The following is a 14,238-nucleotide window of genomic DNA, read 5'->3' as shown; positions in this document are numbered from 1 at the left end:
CGGTTTTCCACCTGCAGATTTGTAGAACGGAGCAGGTGGAAAACTGCAGCAAAACCGCACAAAAGAAGTGACATGCTGCTTTTTTTATCCCGCGCGGAAAAATCCGCAGCATGTGCACAGCGGGTTTTTTTTTTTACATGGCCAATAATGGTACTGTACATCACCTGCAGTTCTGCTGCAGATCCGCAGGGCCAAATCCGCTGCGGATCTGCAGCAGAATCCGCACTGTGTGGACAGAGCCTTAGTCTATTTTTAAAGTCTAATAGGGTGAACTACAAGAGTTAGGGACAGGGCTGTGGAGTCGGTAAGTCAAACCTCCGACTCCTTAATTTCCATGACTCCGACTCCACCAAAATGGGCTCAGACTCCACGACTCCGACTACACAGCCCTGGTTAGGGATCATTCCGATTGAGTACACCTTGTCGCGGTGGGATGGCTTTTACACTCTTTTGATCAAAATATTGTCCACTATGTACCTTATGATATTTACGTGTACCATTACGATTTATTTATTAATTTTAGGGTATATGGTTTTTTGTTTTTATCCTAGGTTCTCTTTATTTTATATACTAGTAGATTTTTTATCTTTTCCTCCCAGTTGTGTCTGTATATTTGAGATTGCGTTTCCTGGACAAATAACTTCTGATGACCTCACTGTCAAAGTACAAAAGATGCTGCTTCAGTTTGAGGAAAGTCTAGTTATTTTAGTTTTGCAGAAACCTTAATTAAAGCCTCACTCCACTTTTTTTTTTTTTTACCGCTGTAGTGGTGTCACTATTGTACGTTTCCCTGCCTCTAGTATTATACTTATTAGTCGCTGTCTTCATCTGTTCTTAGCGCCGCTCCGCTCATCTTCTGCAGATTGTGACCGAGCCGGAGGTCACTTCTCAGTGTAAGTCTGTGAGAACTAGAACGAGACTCTCATAGGCTACACTGAGAGCTTGTCACCGTTACCCCTGAATTACGCTCAGTCAGACATTGTGGTTACAAGATGGCGGCGCTGTATCGAGAATTGCAGAAGGCAGACGCTGGTAAGTACTGTGTATTACTAGGGGCAGGGATCTTGGATTACAGGCACCACTCCAGTGCTGATATAGGAAGAAAAAAACTGCTAGTGGTGCTTTACAGTTTTTTTCCATATACTGCAATAATACCTGCTCCATTTCATCTCCTTACCTCCTGTAACTTCTACTGGAGATTCACACAGGCTGCATTTCTTCCCCAAGGTGTATTGTAAGAAGATCTATATGTTTAGTAGGGCCAGGAGAAGAAAATTGAAAAGATGTCCCTTCGTCACAAATTTCCTGTGTAGCATGTGGCACAGTTGCCTAAAGAATGGAGCCACTTTAGGAAAATTGTAAGATATCGGTGCTTAATGTTAATATTTGCCCAGCTTCTGTACAACATGCAATTAATTTGCATTGAATTTCCAAAACTCCAGTTGAGAGCTACTGTGACTTTGGTGAAACTGCTGCATCGCAACCCAAGCTGAGACTCTAGCCTAATGGCGGATGGAGGCATGCTGTGAATATCTGCAGAGCTGATGGCCAGGAGTAATGGCATGCTGAACCTGCGTTGCAGCCCCTTATTGTCAGGACCCCCACTACCAATATGCCACTACTCTTCCAAATAGATAAACGCTTTTGAAATGAAGTGTCCCATGTCGTCATGGTCATGGAAAGGCCTAAACAAAGTTTCTGACTAATGAGCAATAGATTTCTTGTCCTAGATGAGTCAGTAAAGTGACAGGGATCAGAGTTCCTGCTGTCTGTACCGACCCTGCTGAAGCTCAAATATTGGTTAATGAAGTACGGCTGCATGGAAACCTGGAAGTCCTGTTTGCTTGAGCTGTTCTCGAAATATTTGCTGAGTTGCAAAAGTTAGATAAAGACAGATTTGGCCCAGAGTCAGTTTTATGTGAAATCCTGCTCTAGACTCCCAGTTCAATTGTAACATAAAATTTAAAAAAAAAGTCCTGTGCCATGGCCCTTTAAATGTCTTCCATTTCCTTTCTCCTAATAAAGGGACAATGTGCGTGTAGTTGTAGTCCAAATACAATGCTGTGCTCTATACTTCGAAGTCCGCCTTCATCATACATGGCTGACTCTGTGCTATTTCAGAGAGGTATACTTGTGTCCACAGAGCAACCTTGCAAAAGTCACAGGAGTGCACATTCCACATGAGAAATCTCAGGGAGGCTCGGTAACCTGGACTGGATGACGAGGATTGTTTGTCCTTTTATCCAGAGGTAGAGGTCTGCAGAGGTGCCTGCAGCTACGTGAGTGGTGGTGGTCAGCCCTTGGTACGCCATCCTCTGACTCTCCTAACCTATCTACATTGCCCTCGGCTTCATAAGTGAAGGTCCTTTAAAGGGATTCTCTTGGGATAGGAAAAACTAAGGAATTGTCATTGTAAAATAAAATTCCTAAATCTATTCAATTCTCAAATCCCAATTGTTTTGTCTAGGGAGGTAATCACTATAGAATGAAAATGGCCGCTGCCTTGTTTCACTGAGCGAAACGTGCCCTAGAATGTTAGTACAGGAGCCTGTGTAGTGGGAGGCTTCGCCCTCCTTATGTAGGAAGATGTTCTCCACTGTACTGCTGGAGATACCAGAGGTAGAAGAGGTGCCCTGTCCTTCTCTAGAATAATATAGAAAGAACACCGTGAGCACAACTCAAGATGGTGCTAAGGTTAGGTTCCCAAACCGTTAAAGCAACAAATATGAACCTAGCACTCAACTTAAAGGTATTTGTAAGGCGGTTTATTGTAGTGCACGAAAAAAGACGTTTCGGTCAATGTGACCTTCTTCAGTTACGTGTGGTATATAGATTGTGTAGAGCTTATAGGCATCAATCAGAAAGGACGATGGTGCTTTAGGCATTGAGGAGAATGATCTCTAAGGTAATGAGCTTGTCAGTATATAGGAGAGGGGCAAACATGCCTCCAGATGCGGTGTCCACCGGCCATCTCTACACAATCTATATACCACACGTAACTGAAGAAGGTCACATTGACCGAAACGTCTTTTTTCGTGTACTACAATAAACCGCCTTACAAATACCTTTAAGTTGAGTGCTAGGTTCATATTTGTTGCTTCTCTAGAACAATAGCCGTATCTCCAGGTCACAGCCAAGGAGCTTCCTACTGCACATGTCACAGGCATCTGTTCTAGCACCCTAGGACCGGTATAATACAGCAATTACCCCCTTAGACAAAGCGATTGTCATTTGTCAATTAAATGTATTTACAATGTTATTTTTAATGACCTTTCCTTCAGTTTTTTTTCCTATTCCCGTAGAACCCCTTTAAGAGCGGAAAACTTGTGTTCCATATTTGCAGAGGAAAGGTGGTCACACATGAATGGTCAACTTATGATAGTGAACTGGAGGTCCAGAGTCTGTTCTTTTATCTTCTAGATTGTAAGGAGAACCTGTGCATTTAGGTGTAATACTTTAAAGGGTACACTCATTCTTTAAAAGTTTTATATATATTATAGGTGATGTATAGTTTGTCTAATTGGTGGGGTTATGTGAAATCTGGTTCATTGGTATAGGCACTGCTGACATATTGTTACATTTTATTTAATTTTTTGATCTGAGGGCCTGTCGTCTACCAGACTGTTGATGGTGAATGATTTTGCCTAACTGTCATCTCTTGTCTTCTTTTAGAGTATAAGAAGGCCCGAGCCGAGATTAAGAAGAAATCTTCAGATACAATAAAGTTACAAAAGAAAGTAAAGAAAGGTAAGTAATATTGTGTAAACCTGGTAATGTTTTTGTACCAAGGGCAGCAGACTCCTAACGTTATTGTACCAAGAAGGGCACATGAAAACATAGGGGTTAAATGTTATTCACAGATGTGAGGGAACCTTCATCTTGTACAATGGCCATGTATGTCTCTGTGGCCTGGCCTCTGTGTATTCATCTCTTGTGGCGTAGCTACTCTGGTATAGTACAGTTATGTTAGAAATATTAGCGCCACAGATCTCCGCTGATGATAATTCTCAGGATTTATGGCTCAAAGCGAAGCTTCCTGCTTTAAATACGTGGTAGATTAATGTAGTTGTTTTGTGGGGAAGGAAATGTAACAGAGGAAATAGGAAAGACAGGAAACTGCAGATATGGGGAGGGAGAAAGAATAGAGGTTTTCACCATGCTCCTTCAGAAATCTGAATGCTCCTCATACACACACTTGTGTGCATGTATCTGTGAGTGCATCTATATCACTATATATATGTGTGTATATATACAGTATATATATAATATAGTGTGTGTATATAAATGTGTATACATATGTATGTGTGTATACGTGTGTGTGTGTGTATGTATATATTTGTATGTGTGTGTGTATATATATATATATTTGTATATATGTGTGTGTGTGTATATATATATATATATATATGTGTGTGTATATATATATATATATATATATATATATATATAATATATATGTGTGTGTATAGATATACAGTATATATAATATAGTGTGTGTACACTTATATATGTGTGTATATAAATGTGTGTATTTATATATATATATATATATATATATATATATTAGTGTGTGTATATAATATATTTGTGTGTGTGCATTTTTATGTACGTATGTGATAATGTGTTTGTGTGTATATATAACACCAGTTACTATGTGGCATATTACAACTCCGACACAGTGATTGCCACAGAATCTTCCTGGACTTCTTAAAGCAAGGGACTGCAGTTCTTGGGCTGGCAGCTACATTTTTATGGCTGCAGGCCCTTAAATTTCCTATTGTTCTGCAAGCATGCACACGCAACGTTTACTACTGAACACTGCGGTGCATACAATGAAAGATTATATCCTGACGCTTGCCAGTGCCAGGACATACTTTGCTGGGCAGAATTAGCGTGTGATGCGCTCCTGTCCCACAGAAGACAGCAGCAACGTCTCCTGTAATGTCTACATCACAGCCCCATGACTCCTGTGATTATATATCTCATCCCCAGGGTCTCTTGTGATGAATATACTGCAGCCCGATGTCTCCTTGTCTCCTCTGAGAACTATACCGCAGCCCCATGACTCCTGTGATGTATATACCACAGCCCCAGCGTCTGTGATGTATGTACCTCAGCCCCACTGTCTCCTGTGTTGTTTATACTGCAATCCCATGTCTCCTGTGCTGTATATACTGCAGTCCCATGTCTCTCTGTGCTGTATATACCTCAGTCCCATGTCTCCTGTGTGGTTTGTAGCGCCGTCCCATGTCTCCTGTGCGGTTTGTAGCGCCGTCCCATGTCTCCTGTGCGGTATGTACCGCAGTTCCTTGTCTCCTGTGGTGTATATACCACAGTCCCTTGTCTCCTGTGATGTACCGTATGTACCGCAGCCCCATGTCTCCTGTGATGTATGTACCGCAGTCCCTTGTCTCCTGTGCTGTATAAACCTCAGTCCTTTGTCTCTTGTGATGTATGTACCGGAGCCCCTTGTCTGCTGTGATGTATGTACCGCAGCACCTTGTCTCCTGTGATGTCTCTACCGCCGTCCATTGTCTCCTGTGGGTTGTCTCTACCGCCGTCCCTTGTCTCCTGTGATGTATGTGCTGCAGCCCCTTGTCTCCTGTGATGTATGTACCGCAGCTCCTTGTCTGCTGTCATGTATGTACCGCAGCCCCTTGTCTGCTGTGATGTATGTACCGCAGCCCCTTGTCTGCTGTGATGTATGTACCGCAGCCCCTTGTCTGCTGTCATGTATGTACCGCAGCCCCTTGTCTGCTGTCATGTATGTACCGCAGCCCCTTTTCTGCTGCGATGTATGTACCGCAGCCCCTTTTCTGCTGCGATGTATGTACCGCAGCCCCTTGTCTGCTGCGATGTATGTACCGCAGCCCCTTGTCTGCTCTGATGTATGTACCGCAGCCCCTTGTCTGCTGTGATGTATGTACCGCAGCTCCTTGTCTGCTGTGATGTATGTACCGCAGCCCCTTGTCTGCTGTGATGTATGTACCGCAGCCCCTTGTCTGCTGTGATGTATGTACCGCAGCCCCTTGTCTGCTGTGATGTATGTACCGCAGCCCCTTGTCTGCTGTGATGTATGTACCGCAGCCCCTTGTCTGCTGTGATGTATGTACCGCAGCCCCTTGTCTGCTGTGATGTATGTACCGCAGCCCCTTGTCTGCTGTGATGTATGTACCGCAGCCCCTTGTCTTCTGTGATGTATGTACCGCAGCCCCTTGTCTGCTGTGATGTATGTACCGCAGCCCCTTGTCTGCTCGAGCACTCCGCCCTCCACCAGGTGGTGATTTTAACTATAGCAGGTCCCTACTTACCCATAAATGCAGGCATTGCTGACAGAGGTGTCCACATTCACCCAGGAATTCAGACATCAGCCTTAGAGAGGTATTCACACAGTGTAGGTACCCATCAGATTTGAGGCCGCCTTGACGTTGGCTAGTGGGCAGATAATATTTGGCCAAATTTTATGCTAAGAGTCTCATATATTTTTTATGTCATTCTAAAGCTGTATTTCAATTCTAATTACATATATTCCACATTGACATGCCTTAGCATGATAGAGTGCAACCATTCTTTGTATATTGTATATGGGGGTAGCTCCTCTTTTTATGCACCTATTCACATTAGTTTGGATGTGCTAGTCAGTTTTTTTGTCTCTTGTCTCGTGTTGTATGTACCGCAGCCCCTTTTCTGCTGTGATGTATGTACTGCAACCCCTTGTCTGCTGTAATGTATGTACCGCAGCCCCTTTTCTGCTGTGATGTATGTACTGCAACCCCTTTTCTGCTGTGATGTATGTACCGCAGCCCCTTTTCTGCTGTGATGTATGTACCACAGCCTCTTGTCTCCTGTGTTGTGTGTACCACATCACATACCTTTAGTTTCTTTCATAGGGGTGGCATTTTTTTCCGGTTCAGTTACAGTCCTGTTCACAATTATTCACGCCCACCGCATTATGATTGAATGCAGTGACTGCCCTGACGTCACAGAACGACCTCTGAAATCTCACAATTATGCACTGCCGGTCGGCTCCCCGAGCATGCGCACCGAATCTGTGTATGTTCCCAACTTCTGTTTACATGTGTGCATGCTCCACGGCGGCGATCAGGAAGACTGGCGGGTATATTGTGTGCACTCACAATCTATCATGTGGCCACTGACACACAGCGGCTCCAGAGCATACACACATGTGAAAAGAAGCTGGCGACGTACACTCAGATTTAGTGCACGGGCCCGGGGACCTGAGAGGCAATGCGCAAGCTCAGGATTTCAGAGGCCGTTGCAGTGGGCGTCAGTCAAAATCCGCCAGGTTGTGAAAAAAACGGATCCGATTCCGTTGTGGCACAAACGGATGCCACCGGATCCGTTTTTTGACGGATCCGCTTTAGTAGTGAGTGACTGAAATTTAAAGGAAAATGAGTCTGAGAGAGAGAGATCGGGGGTTAAATTTCTGGCAAGGAAATTCTTCCAGGCATGCTCAGTGTCAGAAAGCGGATCCGTTGCCGGATTCCGTCAAAAAACGGTTGGCAACGGATCCGCCGCCATAGGCAACCATTATAACGAATGGCGGATAGCGGCGGATCCGTTGCTATCCGCTATTTTGACGAAGGCAAAAAAAGGTTCATTGTCCGTCCACTGAAGTCAGCGGACGACAAAATTTTGGCGGATCCGTCAAACAACTGATCCAACGGATAACCATCCGTCAAAATCCACTGCTAATGCAAGTCTATGGGGAAAAAATGGATCCGCCAAAAAAAAGGCGGATCCGTTTTTTTTGCAAAGCGGCGGATTTTGACTGACTTCAAACAACTGAAGTGTGAAACAGGCCTATGACTGACCGTGACTGAACCGGTATAAAGCTCCACCCTATGACTGAAACAAAAGGTATGTGATGCAATCTACTAATGATACAAAGTGTTTTTTTTACACACATAATATACTGGGAGCTTTTCATAGAGAAAACCATGTTGGTTAGTTAGCACATTGCATCACTAACACCACACTGGGGTCAGTTTACAAACCCAAAAAGGACATGACAGGTTCCCTTTAAAGACAAATATTCTCATATCTTGCAAGGATTAAATGCCATTCAGACCTCTGAGAAAGCTGGTTTTTGTCCCTTCTTAAAGCTGTAGTGACAGCTACATTTTTCACCTAACTTTCCTAGAAGCAAATTTACAGGATTTGTTCCATTATTTTATTTATCATATCTGCACAGGATAGGATATAATTTGACCCCCACCTATCTAAAGACCTGAAATGCCCCTGTGAGACTACAGCAGCAGGGCGCATGCTTGACCATGATTCCATTCACTTCTATGGACATGGCAAGGACTGCCTTTCCATTAGTCTTAGGCTGGGTTCATACTGAGTTAATGCAGGCCGTTTAATGGATTTCCTTACACCACGGCATAACGCGATGTAACGCAATCCGTTAACGCTGCCATTCACTCCCATTATCGAGCGCATGCCATAATCTGCATGCGCTAGCGATGTGCCGTCATTCTGTGACGGACCCTCGGACGCGGTCTGGAGCGTCCAAGGGTCCGTCACTGCTAGCGCAGATTAAGCATCTGCACTAGCGGTATAGCATAACACGATCGCGTTATGCTATAGCGTTAACGCAGTCCGTCAACGCTATGCGTTAAACGGATTGCATTAACGCAGTATGAACCTGGCCTTATAGAAGTGAATAATGCTGTGGTCATGCACTATTGTTTTCTTCACACACCGGAGTTTTGGGCTGCAGTTCTTGAGTTCAGTAGGGGTCTTAGTGATCGGACTGACAGTATCCTGGGGATAAGTGGTACTTATTTAGTAGAACAACCCCTTTAGCTTGGTCAGTGCTGAATGCACTTGTGGTTTTTGTCTTTTTCTTTTAGTTTTCGTAATGTCACATAGATGGATTTCTAGAAATCTGACCATATTGGTTCTAGCCAAGCTTATCCTAAAAATGGTCATGACTAGAAGTGGGCTGAATAGATAGATTTCCCTTTCTCCAATTTGTACAATTAATATATAACTTTGGAGGTCTTTGAGGTGGCGATTATACCACAAATGCAGAAACCTAGATAGCAATGTTTTTTGGATTTCGTTGGTGGGTTGCAAGATACTACTAATCTAAATTTGAGTGTGTCCCTAGCTCAGCTGGCAGTAGTGTGCCCAACATTTCTAATTCTTGACTTTTTTAGGCCAGGGAGTGTATCTCTACAGCCGTCCTGAGGAACTGTTGCACAGGTTCTCTACTGAAAGGGGGTTTTGTCACTATGATGGTTTATTCTTGACATCACTATTAGTCATGTCAGGAACACAAAGGTTTTCCTCAGTGAATATCCCCTGGAAAATAAAAATCCTTCAAGTAACCACCCAGTTTGTGTTGGGATGCACATCTCTAAAAACCATATTGTCAACGCTGCCACTTAGCTTATGTACATTTCCACTTACTATGAGTCCTACTCTGCCACAAGACAGTTTCCTACTCTGGTCTCTGGCACATGCTAAAAGCGATCGAGGAGCCCTGCCATGCCGAATTAGATCATTTAGGATACAATGTACGTTTCTAAACACTTAATGGAAAGCTTGGATTGGGCTTCCCTGAATAAAATAGTAGATTTATGGAAACCAGCCTTTACTTTGAAAGGCAAGCTGGTAATAAAGCGCCTCTGTCACCAGATTTCACAAAATAAATTGCATACACCTCTTAAACCTGATGAGGCTGGTGTTCTTACTTACAAAATGTCAACGTTAGAATAGTTGCATAATGCTTCGTGAAAGTTTCCCTGCTTAATATTTTAAATACCCATTTTAATTTGAGGATTACACAGCCATTCGCAAATTGCTTTTAAGGTAAGTACACCAGTCTTATCCAGCCTAAAAGCTCTACAGAATTTGATTTTGAAATGTGGTGATGGATTAAAGTGTTGTTGCTAGCATCCCTCAATAATGAGAAGTTAGTAGCTACATATGCCTTCACTCACCCCCAAGCCAGATTTTTCAACACTGTAGATGAAGTAACCTAAGCTCTGTCTTCTGAACAGAAACTCAGCATAGCCTCATTGATTTGTCATGCGCTAATCCAAAGTATCTAATTGTCTGGCATGTGAGGTTTTAATTAAAGGATTGCTAGAAAGTGATGTTTCCTTGTGTATGGGAACCTTTAGTATCCAATGTTAACAAGAAATCGCAATTTGAAAATGAGACAATCGCTTCCTAGTATGCAGTTGTCATCTAAATAGAGGATAATATTGACCTGACAAGACCTTGTACCCGCTGGCTGGAAAGAAATAAAATGAGGTTGTCTAGGATATGACAAATATATCCATTTCTTTACATGTCCAGAATCAACACTCCGATCTTCTCCAAGCCATGGGTTGTGCTTCATATGCTTGATAATGCAACTTGTCTCATCAGAGGGGAAGAGGACTAGAATTCTAGGGCCACCTATTGGAAGTAGCAAACCTAAAAGTCAATATCGACCCTTTAACAAGCTTTGGAAAATGACTTCGGATAAAAGCCAAACCAGAATCTCAGTTTTCAGACATGGTGTTTCGATATATTGCCCGTCCTCAGTGCAAAAGTATGAGATCTGATTTGGTTAGGTGAGAGGCTTACCACTGGGGTAATTTTTCTGACTGTGGAGAGTCACAGGCCTAGCATGTCAGATTAAGGACACTTATTTACCATGCATGCTCCTCTGGTAATTATTAACCCTGTTACACACATTTTCTCCTAGTCCCATTTTTCTCATTTTGTGTAAGAACTTTGTGTCGCACCATATTCAAGCACTTTTGAAAAGTCCATGTAGACAACATCCATTGTGTTTCCCTGGTCCACTCTGGCCCTTACCGCTGTTAGAAACTGATCAGATCTTTTCTCACAAAACTATACATCAATCTGCTCAGCTCCCCTTGATCTATAACATGGTGCTTGCAGATTGAACTGCATTTTCCTGGTGACAGGTTCCCTTTAAGCAGTTAACCAGAATCTCAATGACGCTGTGTTTTGGGGTACTGCCCCTCGTCAGTGCAAAGTGTGAGATCTGGTTTGGCTAGGTGAGAGGCGATTGACCGGGATCCAAAGGGTAACATTGCAGAGAGTGATGTTGCACTAGAGTTCTAGTCCTCTTCCTCTATGAAGAGACAATTTGCATATTTAATTTCCCAGAGGAGCACTGGAAGGCTTAAGTCTCCTCACCTTGGCATGTCAGGCTCGACATGTCACTCTCTGCAAAGGAGAAACGTTACCCCTTGTGTCGGCTGTAGTAGCTCAATCACAAACAAGCATATCCAACCTATGGACAAGAAGTAAGGGCGCTGTATTTGAAGATCAGTATAGATAGAACAAAGTTGAATTTTCCCCTTCTTGAGTGGAGATTCCTTCAGGTTGAACAGCTAGTTTGATAATTACAGGTACATGAAACAGATGTTTGCTGTTCGGTATCCAACCTGGTTCTCCGTTTCATTCTTTATGATCCATCTTGGAACTTGTGTGTCTTAGGTGCTGGTTCCCATAAACATTGCACCCCTGTGCAGCCTTACAATCCAGTACCATTACATAGTATCTGTCCGGTTCAAAGAGGAAGAAGACCGCTGAGAAAGCAGGAGAGATAAAAATGGCATTTTATTCTTATTAGTTTGCTTCGATTTTGTTGTGAATAATGTTCGGCTTTGGTCGTAGGGTTATGAAATGTTCCAGAGCAGAAGTCAAGGCGCATTCTTGAACTTAAATCAGGCTATCACTTGAATCCAACGTTTCCAAAGTTCACATTTGCAGACACGCTGTGAATTCTTACTCGAACCTTCCAGTACTGCGATGTAGAGTGGTCACACAGCATAAACAATCCTAGGCAGGGCTTCCTAATCTTTTATGCTATGTAGATGGGTGGGGTGCAGCCTGGCACCCACTGTGAATAAAATATAACCCTCCTATAACTATAAAGATACAGATGTATGGGTGCGATCCCCATTAATGCCAGTGCTGTGCCTTCTGATAACTTTTACTTGGCATTACCTCTTTAAACCAAGGCATGTCTTCTTCTCCGGCATCAGCATTTATTTTGCGAAAAGCTTCCGAGTGGAGAAGTTCTCGTCCTGGGAGACTGGCATCTGCGCTGAGTTTTTGTAATTCTGTTTACAAGCGGGGTGGCACACTGTGGGCAGCACTGGATCAGGAACACTGGCGACGGTTGAGACCGGTTACTAAAGGGCTTGTTTAGCCTTCAGATCTTTTCCGGCTTGTTACCACACGTTGCCCCATGTCCAAAAAACAACTGTAAATCCTCTCTGTGAATTTAATCAAGAGGATGTGTACAAAATAATTATGCCCTGCACACCCATCGGTTTACCACACGCTGTTCTATGCCAGCCCCGTATGTTTTCAAACTCTCCAGATATTCGGGAGTTGCTATTTACCGTATGTGTGTTAATTATAGGATTATTTTATGGAGCAACGCTTTAAGTTTAGGTTCCGAAACGTCAGATCACACAATTATAAGAGATGTGAGCATACGGAGATGGCTGTAGGTAAAGTGGGGCAACGGCTGACATTTTTTGCTTTGTCTGTGACTGCGTTGTAACAAAATCCCTTCCGCGCTACAGAGTAATGCATTGTGTATTGTGTCGGCTCAGGAGCGGAGGACTCTTCATCTATATGACATATTCTTTTAGAAAGCTGTGATCATTCCTTTTCAGGATACACGTTTTCTATGTTCCCTGTAGAGATTTAATTACCATACCTGCGATCTCTGCAGCAGCTCCAGACACGTCTGTAGTGCTGATTCTCAGGAGTAACTAATGGCCAGGGGCTGTGTAATGAAAACACCGATATTGCTGCAATGCTCGTATGCATTGGTATATACTATCGGAGCATATGCAGCGTGCATCTTCCATCCAGCGTTATTTACTGTATTTAAAGAAGACCTACGGTATCATTTGCCCTAAATGTCATTTTTGTATGCAATATAAATGCTGCTGTTCTACTGAATCTGGTAAGGTTTTTCTGCTGGATGTGGTATATCTTGATTTTTTTCCAAAGCGTTTGGTACTGTGCCACACGAGGTTGGTACACAAAATGAGACTGCTGGGTCTGGGGGAAAATGTGTGTAATTGGGTAAGTAACTGGCTTAGTGATAGAAAGCAGAGGGTGGTTATAAATGGTATATTCTCTAACTGGGTCGCTGTGACCAGTGGGGTACCGCAGGGGTCAGTGTTGCGACCTCAAGAGAAGATAGTATTCTGCTACAGATGGATCTGGATAAGATGGAAACTTGGGCTGAAAGGTGGCAGATGCGGTTTAATATTGATAAATGTAAGGTTATACACATGGGAAGAAGGAAACAATATCACCATTACACACTGAATGGGAAACCACTGGGTAAATCTGACATGGAGAAGGACTTGGGGATCCTAGTTAATGATAAACTTACCTGGAGCAGCCAGTGCCAGGCAGCGGCTGCCAAGACAAACAGGATCATGGGGTGCATTAAAAGAGGTCTGGATACACATGATGAGAGCATTATACTGCCTCTGTACAAATCCCTGATTAGACCGCACATGGCGTAATGTGTAGAGTTTTGGGCACCGGTGCTCAGGAAGGATATAATGGAACTAGAGCGAGTACAAAGTAGGGCAACAAAATTAATAAAGGGGATGGGGGAACTACAATACCCAGAGAGATTAGCAAAATTAGGATTTTTTATTCTAGAAAAAAGACGACTGAGGGGCGATCTAATAACCATGTATAAGTATATAAGGGGACAATACAAATATCTCTCCGAGGATCTGTTTCTACCAAGGAAGGTGACGTCACAAGGGGGCATTCTCTGCGTCTGGAGGAGAGAAGGTTTTTCCACCAACATAGAAAAGGATTCTTTACTGATAGGGCAGTGAGAATCTGGAATTCCTTGCCTGAGGAGGAGGTGGTGATGGTGAACACAGTCCAGGGGTTCAAGAGATGGAGAAAGAAAAATGTTGTGAAGAAGAAACGGAGAGTGGTGGTCATGGGGGATTCCCTGTTGCGAGGAACTGAGGCCGCTATCTGCAGACCGGATATAACTTCAAGAGAAATGTGTTGTCTTCCAGGTGCAAAAATTAAAGATGTGTCTGACAGGATATCAGGACTCTTCAGACCTACAGATGACTACCCATTCCTGCTACTACATGTGGGGACAAATGACACTGCAAGAAACGACCTGGAAACCATCTGCAGAGACTTTGAAGACTTAGGCAAGAAAGTGAAAGAACT

The 14,238-nt window shown here is 43.3% G+C and overlaps 1 protein-coding gene across 2 annotated transcripts in view; it reads left to right on the top strand.

Annotated features, from left to right (window-relative positions):
- The window catches only part of LOC141069665 (protein MTSS 1-like), a 202,667-nt gene that overhangs the window by 148,324 nt on the left and 40,105 nt on the right, over window positions 1-14,238 (top strand). For both annotated transcript variants that reach the window (XM_073559445.1, XM_073559444.1), the window contains exon 6: window positions 3,673-3,747. In XM_073559445.1, the coding sequence (XP_073415546.1) occupies window positions 3,673-3,747 (75 nt within the window). The remainder of the gene's footprint in view (window positions 1-3,672; window positions 3,748-14,238) is intronic.

This window comes from Dendrobates tinctorius, unplaced genomic scaffold, assembly GCF_039654945.1.
Source record: "Dendrobates tinctorius isolate UK_male_01 unplaced genomic scaffold, ASM3965494v1 ptg000270l, whole genome shotgun sequence".
Taxonomy (NCBI): Eukaryota; Metazoa; Chordata; class Amphibia; order Anura; family Dendrobatidae; genus Dendrobates; species Dendrobates tinctorius.
Note: the sequence above shows the minus strand (reverse complement) of the source record. Positions and strands in the feature narration are given on the sequence as shown.